General features: G+C 46.0%; 1 protein-coding gene across 1 annotated transcript in view; it reads right to left on the minus strand.

The window, feature by feature from the left end:
* The window catches only part of ipo11 (importin 11), a 75089-nt gene extending 63274 nt beyond the window's left edge, over positions 1-11815 (minus strand). Inside the window, exons 1-5 of the mRNA XM_062454535.1 lie at positions 11681-11815; positions 9264-9409; positions 8409-8509; positions 7125-7197; positions 6089-6292 (exon numbers count right to left, since the gene is read on the minus strand). Of these exons, the coding sequence (XP_062310519.1) occupies positions 6089-6292; positions 7125-7197; positions 8409-8509; positions 9264-9401 (516 nt within the window). The 5' untranslated portion in view covers positions 9402-9409; positions 11681-11815. The remainder of the gene's footprint in view (positions 1-6088; positions 6293-7124; positions 7198-8408; positions 8510-9263; positions 9410-11680) is intronic.
* Between the last annotated feature and the right edge of the window lie 72 nt (positions 11816-11887).

Here is an 11887-nt window from a genome sequence, read left to right on the forward strand (position 1 = left end):
CGTTCATCTTTAAAATGTCACCGCTATTTATCATTCAGAATGGAGCAGCTGCAGTAACATTATATGGGCTTTTTGTGCTCCTTTTTCAAAATGTAATGCTCAGGGCATATGAAATTGACACATTATACACAATGTGGCACTCAATTTATCAGACAAGCTTCTCCCATGTGCTTTGTGGACATGCGATGAATAACAGACTCAATTCTTCTTCAGTTACCAGATTTGATTGCTTCATTTGCATAATTACTATGAGCGCCATCCATTCTTTCCACCCATCCAATCTCAAGACGCTATAGGGCCTATAGCGTCTTCGCTTGTTACTGCCTATACTATAGGCTATAATAAGTGATTAGACCCATAAGGAACAACACAAACACTGTGTCAGCACAAGCAAAATCATATTATGCACTTTGATGTTAACTGCGGAAAGTTCAAATGACTTAACCCAGTGAAACTTTTTAAGAATTCTTTGAGATTGTCGCCATTTGTAGTTATTGATGGATGAAACATGAAAGGATTTCAAACCAGCTCCTCACCGAAGCAATTCCGTACTTTCTTCAGTTGTACAAATACAAAGGCACCCAAGAAAGTCCTGTTTGTGTTTGAGTGCATGCATGCGTGTGTGTGCGTGTGTGTGTGTATGCTTTGTGCTAGGTTAACAGGGGGTGTTTTATGCAGATAGCCTGGCTGTTTGTCAAGGTGGGCTCCCTATTTCTATTCCTCTGTAATCATTCGCTGAAACAGTGATGAAAAGGGGAAAAGGGTTGGGTCTCTTTCTCACCTCATATCATCCTATCACCGCAAACAGCCTATGAAAGATTAGAATAGAAATAATTTTGATAACGGAAGAAGGGAGAAATGCAAAACTGGGATTGAGAAAGAATGAAAGAGGGGCCAGAATGGGCTTCTGTTATCCCTGCATTTGAATGAAGGCAGGTCTGTCTGATAAAAAAAAAAGGAATTTGATATGAAAGACATCCATTTCTCCTCTCTGAAGGTAAGAAGCCTCATTATTCAAATGACGCTTGCACAGACGAAAGCCTTTAATACTTTATAAGAGAGCCCACCCCACCCCCCCCCTTCACTATTCCAGCCAACCGATTCTGTGTCTCTGGGCCTGCCATGCAGAGAGTAAATAAGCGATCCCTCTATACTTTGTGTAATCAAGCAGAAATCACATTAATTTAACCTTTAATCAGACCACTCTGTGGGTGGGTGAGTCTGTGCATGTGTGCAGTATGCAAGCTTGACTGTGTGAGTGCATTTCTAATGGCGTGTTTGTCGGCGTGCTCGTGTTTATTTGAGAGCAGGAGAGCGAGTGAGAATACAGTGTTCCGAAGGGCCTTAATCTCAATAACATTAGGTGCGTGTCGTAGGCTACGCATGCATTCATAATACGAGAAGACAATTTGAGCTTGAATACAAAAGTAATTTCCATTGGTAAAGGGGGGGTGGCGGTTTGATGTGCTATCAAATTAAGTAGCACACCTTCATAAGACAATTGGAGGCATTTTTTTGTGTAACTTTGAAACTACATCCATTTAATCCGTTAAAACGTATTAAGGTCTGTTGTACTTAGCTTAATGATTAGTCTTCCATTCCTTTTTTTCGTCTTTCATGGCTTAGGCTAATACTTTCCTAATGGTCTCATATTAAATGAATCCCATTATTACAAATGTATCCCCTGTTTGATAATCAAATAAGTCATTACAGCAAATATGTGCCAGGAATGTCCAAAAGATGTTAGTAAGATTTGATTTTTAGGCTCCTGAGTTCTCTGTTAACCCTTGTGTTATCTTCGGGTCATTCTGACCCATCAGTCATTGTGACCCACCGTCGTATTGCGACAACTTTACCGCATACAAAAACAAAGTGAAGCATTTTCTTTCAACCGTTGGGCTGTCTCAGACCCCCCACATTGCGAAGGTTAAAATAAAATTATTTTTATTTGTTTTTGTATTGGGTAAAATTGTCTAAATACAACGATGGTTCGTTATGAACCTTTGGGTCATGTGACCCGAAGGCAGCACAAGGGTTAAAGAGACAAATGCGGTGACAACTGTTGCTGTATACAGGAAGGGGAGATAATCAAGTTGAGTTCAAAGGATTGTAAGGTGTTGCTGATGACTAGAACATTTTGGGGGTTTGTTTGATTACTTTTTGAGGTTGGTCATCGAGCTAAAGACAGTTTGACCATTGGGTAGATGCCTTCTGGAGTTTTATGACTGCCTGACTTGGAGACTTCCAGTATGGGTGTTTTACTTCCTGGAGGGAAGACGCTTTGGAACAGTTGGTCTGAAGGACTATCGTTTCAACTCTGATTGTACTGAATGATTGTGTTATTTTAGGGAGTGAGCCAATGACAGAAGAGACATGGGAGAGCTGCATGTCTGTATTGTAATCGTGGATGGACTAATGACTTTTGAGAACTGTGTGCTATAAAATGGTCTGTATGGTAGGATGTTCTTTGGGAGTTCAGGACCATCAGCTGAGTAGTGCTGATGTCTGCTGGATTGTCCGGTTCCACTCTAGAATGCTAGATGTAGCGTGTAATTGTCTTTGCGTTAGACGGAGCTGTATGGAGATCAGAACTTGTGAGATGCTGTTTGGGCGTGCGCTACTTCTGATCCCGTCCGATTCACGGCCAGGTGGTTTCGTGTTATTGTCTGATGTTTGTGTGTCGAAGATTGTCATGTCGGTGCAATGGTCGTGCTGTTTAATAAACTGGACTTTATAATTCAGTTTAACAATCGATTGAGTCTCCTTAAGTTCCACAACACAGCCCTTCGATCAACAAACTCCTTTTCGGAAAGGCACCTCAGTGCCACACTGAGGTGCCGAGTTCTGCTTTCTGAGCACCTTACGACAGCAATATAGGTCCCATCTCCCCATAAGTGGGTCTTCCTCAGATCCACGTTCGAATGCCCTTCATGGATCAAGAACAGGAACTCCTGGGTGGAGTGACACTGCAAACTCCCCAAACTTTAAAAACACTTCAAATGAATCTGCATGCACGCACTCAAGCGAGGAAAAAGAATTCAGCTGCATACACAACAAAAACACATAAAATACTATCGTCAAGGGATATTTTCTTATTTTTTTTCTTCTTCAGTCAATCTGTCAATATAATGTGGATTGACATTTTACTATCGTCACCAGTCCATGTAATATGTTTTAAGAAGTGCTGATTTAAAGGTGTGTGTGTGTGTGTGTGTGGTATTCTTCACACTCCTTTGAGCAGAGTTGACTGAATAAAGGGAAAAAATTTCCTCCACTTGCATGGTACATCAAAACGTTTCGCAACTTAGCACACAGAACTCACAGACCAAAGCTCTTTTGGGAGAGGAAGCCCATTTCCTCAAACCATTCCCAGTTTTTAGGGGATCAGATGGCTGAGCGGTTAGGGAGTAGGGCTAGTAATCAGAAGGTCGCTGGTTCGATTCCCGGCCGTGTCAAATGACGTTGTGTCCTTGGGCAAGGCACTTCACCCTACTTGCCTCGGGGGAATGTCCCTGTACTTACTGTAAGTCGCTCTGGATAAGAGCTAAATGCCTAAATGGAAATGTTTACGAAACACCATGCAGAGGGTCCATTACTGATATTGCTATCCATGATTGATAAGCAAAAGGCATTCAAATGCTGGTCCTCTCGTCTCTCCTCTACACTTGCACATCTCCGTCACTGTGAAAGTGAACTACACCTGCAATAAACACTGTCCCCTCGCACACGACAATCATGTTATCCATTTCCAAGCAACACAGGCCCCCTGAATCAGAAAATAATAACAAAAAACTAAATATTATTCTCCACGATTAGAACTACATTCTCAAGACAAAGTGCATTTTTAGATTACACATAAAAAAAAATAATACTGATCCAAGGGAGTTGCAAAGTTAGCATCTTATTGCTACATTCCTATCAAACTTTGTCCAGAGGCCAAACGTGTACAAAATGGGCATCCATCCTTCCAGCAAATGTCTAATCCCATTTTAGGCCTTGATCATATTTGTGGTGGGACTGCTGGTCGCTCAGTGGCAGCTGCAGTTATGTACTGGGTCCAGGTGTTAAATACATAACTGAGTCAACATGACGACATTAGTCAGTCTTCACGGATTCCGATTTCTTAACCACAGAGTACAGTGGATGTGGTTTACTAATGGGTTTTCGGAGAACATCTGCCAGAGCCACACAATGAACTGAAATCGTTGTTTCTGAGGCGCGTCGTAATTAAAGGTGCTCTAACGAAATGCCACACGCAAAACTCTTCGAGAAAGTTCTCCAGAATGAATTCTGTATCAATTCTTTGTTTAAGTCACCGAAAATGAGAACCTTGGACTGTAACATGTTCAGATCAGGGATCCAAAGTGACGAGTCATACAGTCTCTGATGGGCATGCTTGTCTGGTTCATGTCACTGCTCAGAGCAGTGCAATCAGAAGTGCTTTTACAAACCAGGGTCACATATTCATAAGTTTTTATTGCTAAGTGCTAACAGAGTGAGCACTGAATGTATAGCCTCAATATCAGGCAGGGCATTGTAATAGAATTGAATACATTCACAACCTCCATATCTCTATGTATTCCTCTAAGCCTTCCTGACTCTCCCTCTCCCCCACACCACTCTCCCTGAACTGTCAAAGTGGGTGTGTTTACAAGCATTAGCATCTCTGATAGAGCACGCACACACAACCTTACATCAAAAGATGGGGACAATGCACAAGACAGAAACAAGCGAGCGCGAGTGAGAGCGAGCGAGCGATAAAGAGAGAGAGAGAAGGAAGGAAAAGAGAATACATTTGCAACCTCAGCTAAATCTCCAGCCCAGGGGTTAAGTGGTTAAAAAAAAAAAACTCTTGCCCTAACGAGAGGTTTAAATAATTCACAGGTTGAGTAGAGAGGTGAGAAGGGCGAAGAGGCACCGTTGTTCATTATTAATAGCTTCAGTTGTCGGAATGGCAAGCCCAGACCCTCCATAGACTGCAGAGAGTTGCAGGTGAGGACACAGGGAAGCAGGGGCAGGTTAGGGGACTGAGGAGACTTCACTCCCTGAGAATCAATACAAGATCCACATACTTCTGTCTGTGTGTGTGTGTGTGTGTGTGTGTGTGTCAGAAACACACACACCTTGAGGAAGTGCACAACTATATACAGGACACTCGAGGAGGGAGAGGCAGGGAGGTTGGGTGAGGCAGGGAGGTTGGGTGAGGCAGTCACCCAAAGAGATAGATCTCTGTCGGCCAGTGTCACAACTGCACACCCGAGGGCTCTCTTGCGAGGCCCAACTTTAGAGCTGGGAACGGATGAAAGATGGAACGACAAGATCCAGAAGCACTCGGAACGGGAAACTCAGAGACAGGTCGACGTTAAAAGGCATTCAACAAGATGAACTAAACTAGGACTCTAATCTATCTTCTGCTAATAGTCCGTTTCTCTGATAATTTTTTTTTTTTGATTTCTCCCTCTCATATTTGTCAGTGTGTACAGTTCAGCCGGTGGACAAGTGTTGTAGTAACGCATGTATGTGTGTGTGTGTATGTGTGTGAGCACCTCATACTAGACAGTGATGGAATGCCATTTCTGGATCGTTTAGCAATTAAATTCATCATGGTGTTGTTAAAAGCAGGCTGATGTCAGTTCCCCGTATGAAAGACCGCCCGTTTAGCCTGGCGGCTGGCTGAGGAGGCTGCCATCTACACTGGCCTCTTATCTCCCACAAAAACATGGAGGGCGACAAATGCGTCGCTTCGGAGTCAGAGCATCTGTTCTGATTTTCGCTCGAGTTTGTCTCTCTCGCACACACACACACACAGACACTCGCAAGGCATGCATGATTACACACACACATTCCCAGACACGCAACCACATGCAGGCTGGAATACAAATATAAACACACACACAGGCAGACACACACAGGCTGAACACAAAAACAGACCAAAAGAGAAGCTAAGCAGCATCTCCCAGAGGCCTGTGTCAGTACTGCATGCATGTACTCACATAGCGTCTTCATGCACAAAGCACACGAAACAGGCAGAATGACACAGCAGACACAGGAGCCAGAGGACCAGACGCAGACAACCAGAGGGGCTTACATCCTGGAAGAGGCGTTTGTCCTGGGCCAGCCGTTTGGAGGCCAGGGTCTTGGTGACGTGGTAGAAGGTGAGGAGCGCGCGGTGCTGGGGCAGGCCGCCCTGTCCCTTGACCGACTCCAGGAGGATGGGTATGAGCTCCGGCCACTGTCTGGGACAGTCCAGGCGGGCCACCTTGGCTATCAGCACGGCAATCTGGGTGGCTATCTGACAACACGCAACACAAGAGGCAGGTTACCTATCTGGGTCGGAGACGGCTAACCATAACTGACACTGCTGCGTTATGGACAAGTGTGTGTGTGCGAGTGATTCTTCCAATAACGGCCACTGCACAGGTGGCCAAACGTTCATCCGATATTTGTGTGAACTTGTATGCGTGAAGATCGGTGGCTAATTCAGACAGCAAGCTGGAACAAAACACATTCAACAGGTCTAAAACACGCAAGACACACCGTCATGTATTTTATATAAAAAGCTCACACCCACGCACAGGTACTCTTCAGAACTAAAGATTGTTTTTGTGTTCATCTGTTATACACCAGGGGCCTGTTCAATGTGGCAAGTTTACCGAATAAGCGAGGCTTATATCAGTTTAATTCCCGGACATAAGCCTGGCTTATTCGGTGAACTCTCGTCATGGAACGGGCCCCTGGTCATTTCAGCAAAACGACAGATAGTCACTGTGTGCAGCATATGGACAGTGTTTCCTCATGACTTGGCCGCACGCGCTCAGTCGCCCGTGCACACTGACACGCGCAAGGGTACAGAGACATCAGGTGTTTTGATAGCAGCCGTCGTTCTCCATATGTGAGCAATCAGTCCTGATGCAGTAGGGCTGATTCCTAGAGGACACTCAGGCCTGCAGTGGCCAGGAAGTGACCCTCATTTGGCACCGAGACAAACTGGCTTCCTGTCTCAGCAGATGTCCTCATGTGGCACGCGCTTCCAGTCACCTAGTGTTGGGGGCTTCAAGCCCGCCAAAACCCAGCCCCACCCATCCCAGCCCCTGTGACCATATCGACAGTAGAGCCCCGCTAACCTGGTTGACGGGCTCGTTGAAGTTCGTGATCAGGCCGGCTCGCAGTGAAGTCTTCTCCTCTTCTGACAGAGCACTGTAGGGGAGAGGCGCACACACACACACACACACACACACACACACACACACACACACACACACACACACAATCATTGAGAAGGTTTTTTAATATGGGGAGTGAGGAAGTCGAGGGATTTGATCTAGAGTGAAGAACTCGGCCATGCTAATGCAGAATACAGCTCTGTCTCTCGGGGGGGGGGGGGGGGGGGGGACCCCAGACAGCTAGGGTTCCAGTTTTGATTACATTTTCTGCTCTCTCTCCACAACCTTCCATCTGACTTGGGGTGATGAGATAGAACAACACTATCGGCTGGGTGCTACAGTCCAGGCGTGGCACTGCCCTCTGCTCGATGCCTGGTCCAGCTGATATCCTACCAGCCGTCTTCTGCCTTTGGATCCAATTTCCAGGCTCGGGCTTTCATATGGAGGTAGATAAGACGAACATGGCAGAATGCTGCATGCTAGCTGCCTGTCCCTGCCTGACCTGCACAGACGACTCCAGACGGGGCCGAGAGACGCTCTCTTCCTCTCTCAAAACGAGGGGAGGAAAGGGAGCGAGTTGGCACCGAGTTGGCAATGGTCTCCTCGCCCATGTCCCTCCGTCTTTTTTCCACAAATTCCCCCATCCCATGTCGTCTTTCGTGGACAAGTGTAAGTCTTACTCCCTCACTCTCTCAATTTTTTTTTGCCCGCCTCCTTATCAGATTTTCGGGGGGCACCAAAGCACCCGTTTAAACCAAATTAGAGCTGCGTTCCCCTGAGACTTTTGCCTCACACTGGTCAAAAAAACGAAAACACTTTTAAAAGACCTCTACGTGAAGGGTCACAACTTTCAAATGGAGGATGTGGGGATTTTCGCAAGAGGGTAGAAAGGTAATGAAAGAAAAGCTGGAGACTGCTGAGGCAGAACTAATTGCCTCGGGGCCTGTGCGATACAAAGCTCCCTTCTTTGGACATTCATTCGCTTAGGTTTAAGAACAATTAGCTCGTCGGCAGTCTGAGCACATTCAAGTTCTACAGCAGCAAATGTGGACAACACTGGCTTTGGTGGTGCCAGGAGCTGAACGCACAATTGAATTAGACACAGATGAGGAAAAACTGTCAAAGAGAGAGTGGCTGTAAAAGAAAAAAGTTTGATGCAGACAAAAGAGAGGAACGGTGGTGGTGGTGGTGGTGGGGGGGGGGTGTGTGGGGGAGGAAGAAGAAGGAGAAACAGAGGCTACTCACTGGGGTGCGACTCTCCTCCAGTATCTGTCGATGCCGTTCTTGAAGTAGAGCACAGCTAGCCACCTGACGTTTACATCCAACAGGTGGTTGGTAAAGATATTCTAGGAGACAGATAGAAACAAGCCCGGTTAACACACAGACACTCCACACACACACACACACACACACACACACACACACACACTACCCAAAAATAGAAACACACATTTCAAAACATAGAAACACTGTGAATGTTGACTTTGAATGTGTCCTATGGGGCCTGTGTCACTCTTACACAGTTAAAATTAGACAGTTTCGAATGTACTCATTCGCTCGCACGCATGGTCTCTCTAAATTGTCTAACAGATTTTCAATCCCAGCATGGCACGAAAATATTTTGATGCCGTGTTTACTTTATATTTGATAGCATGCAAAACTGCGTAACAGGTTGGGACCCGTTGAGGGTTGTCGACATAACGTTCGCCCTCCGTCGCTTGGAGAAGCGGCATGTTGATGTGGAGTGACCTCTTCGCCAGCGTTTCCACCTGCTTGGTATGCACGCACGGTGAGCACAAACATGCAAGTGCATCGTTTATCTCCTCATCAGTGCAAGCCAAAGAGCCTGTCTGTCATGATAACGATGCCCAGGTGGACCAATTAACTGTGGAGCAGAGCCCAGAGTAGTTCAGTGGATCTCTGACAGGCTATCAAGGGCCAAGCGGACAAGTCAACTTCCCCAAAAAGTCCAGCTTCAGATAATTGGATGAGGCAGTTTTTTTTTAATATATATATATAAAGGCATTTGACATAGCTGTTATGACAAGCCATGTCAGCATCCTGTGTTTGAGCGTGTATGCTGAGAGACAGAATCCCTACCAGTAGCACAGAGTAGAAGCCAGGCTGGGTCTCCCACTGTCGAAGCTGCTCCTCAGCAGGCTTGAGGAGGGCCGTGTCCTGACTCGTGGCCTGGGTCAGGGCCTGCAGCACCACCGTACTGGCACTGTCCATGTCCATACCTGGGGCTGGGGGGGGGGGGGGGGGGGTGAGGTACAGCACGTTGAACATCAGCAGGGATTAGGACTGTTCGATCGGGGAGGGCTCTCCCACGAGCTTCTCGCTCCACCTCCGCTAAACCCGGGGAGACGTTTGGGGATGTGTCGAGGAGTGCGGGTGGACGAGCGAACGAGCTTCGCTCTTCTCCTGCTATCAACCCACGCTTGGGGACACGATGGGGTTGCAGGGACACAGAGGGAGAAGGAGGCACGGCTGCGACACATTAAAGCGCCTCAAACCCGCGTCAAAATAAGAATCCACTCCCCCCCCCCCCGCGCCCCCACACACGCGCGCTCTGCGTGTCATCCTTCTTCTATTCATCTATAATCACAGCCTGCTTCTTCTCCCTCTTTCATGGCGAATCATACAGGCACTTTCAAAGCATAGAGGAACACTCTGTAGCGGCGATGTCAGCGAGGTAAGGAGTGCGTGTTCAGAGACCGCCCGACAACAAAGGGCTTTATCTCCACACAGGGCTTCTTTGACACAGCTTCTCTCTCTCTCTCTCTCTCTCTCTCTCTCTCTCTCTCTCTCTCTCTCTCTCTCTCTCTCTCTCTCTCTCTCTCTCTCTCTCTCTCCTCTCTCCTCTCTCCTCTCTCCTCTCTCCTCTCTCCTCTCTCCTCTCTCCTCCCCCCTCCCCCCTCCCCCCATCATCCAGTCAGAGCGTTCAAAGCCCTGCTTTCCAGCTCTGAAAGTGTTGTTACATTTCAAAGGGTTTGGGAAGTGACACCATGAGTCAGCGTCTCTCCTTCGCGGATTACAGCGCTTGAAGGCAGACCTCCAAGAGAGAGAGAGAGAGAGAGACGTAGCTCCCATAAGCAATAGCAAAGTTGGTCCCAGACCTGTTCGGTTCACAACTTTGATACATACTTTGAAGTTCTTCACTCTGCGACAACTTTTCGGGAATGAAGACGTTTGTGACTAAAATAGAAAGCATACATTAGCACCACACCCCAAATCCAATCAGGTTTGAAAAACGGCATGCATGACTAAAACTGCCCAAATCTGACTAAATCAGCCCACAACCTAAGGCCTACTTCAGAACAGTTATCTGCCAATTCAAAGCAATTCACACTTAACAAACATTTCCCATAACCCAGTAATCTACACTGCATGTACTCTCACACAAACATATCAGACACCCATTGTGGATTATGTGTTGCTTTTTACTACTGTAATATTGTCTCAAGCACTCAATAACTTGCTGAAAGGCGTACAAATTCCACATTGGTCTATTTAGCTTTTAAGCTACCACCCGGCTTTTGAGATGAAGGGCATGTAAGCACCCAGCCATTCTAACACCAATGTGACACTTGTGGATGAGGCAATAAAAAGATAGAGCATTGGAATCAAGACATAGGGAAAGGCTTAATTGATGGCTGTATCAATTTAGCAACACTGCCATCTAGGGCGCAAAGAAACTCACTACAATATCATTCTCACTGTTCAGCGTTCACTACTGAATTAGAGCAATTTCATTTTTGCCTGGAATGTAGAAAATAGCCTGTCATATCAGTGTCTAAGAAGAAACAACTGACTTGGCTGGAGGAAAGAGTAGCTACTAAGAATAGAAGGCACTAACTTGGGACCTGTAAAAGCACCCTCTGAACAATTTGCCAACATCTTAAGACTTGGTAGTTGCTTGTTGCCTTTCCATACAGTACATTATGTGTTTTGGGAAAGGCCTTGGTAAGGGTAGATTCTTAACCTGGTGACACTTGGGGAATAGCACAATTGAAGCATAACCTCTTGGTTAGATTTCTTATTCACTTGGAAACATCTGATCTCGTAACCAAACAAATATTCTTATGCATTTCAGTCTGGAAACCGTGCAACTTGTCTTGTAGATACGTTGTCGTCCTCATCATGGCATCTAAAAGATGTAACTTACATTAGCTGTGGCAAAACATAGCAACAAGCTGTCCTAATTGACCCAAAACAAAGGCAAACGTTGGTCATGGAGCTAACAACATAACAGCGAAATTAAGCTGGGTCAGCGTCCACACATTCTGGACCTCATGCGGGAAGACTGTTAGTGACAAGTAGAATCTCCAAAAATATGCCACAAAAAGGAACCATCACAGAAACGATTCTGTAATTTTGTATTTGGAATGGCAAGCTACATAGCTAGCACTGGCTAATCTGTAGTGTCATAGGCTGCCTAGCAAGAATATAAACAAATAATCCTCCAACGCTTCTTTGTAAAGATATTGCATGAATTACTCATGATTTAGACTCACCTGTTAATGGTACCTCGGTTGATAAAGTTAACCTGATGCTTGTCTCAGCTAACCTGAACACACGCTGTCACACTGGCGCGCATACGAGTACACAGCTAGACGCTCGTTGATGACGACACGTAAAGTAGCTCCTCCTATTGCACCGACTCGTTCAAATGATCTTTCATGCAAAAGTTTATTTGTAAGGAACGAGTACAGGCATATTGG

The sequence above is a fragment of the Osmerus eperlanus genome, chromosome 28 (assembly GCF_963692335.1).
Source record: "Osmerus eperlanus chromosome 28, fOsmEpe2.1, whole genome shotgun sequence".
Taxonomy (NCBI): Eukaryota; Metazoa; Chordata; class Actinopteri; order Osmeriformes; family Osmeridae; genus Osmerus; species Osmerus eperlanus.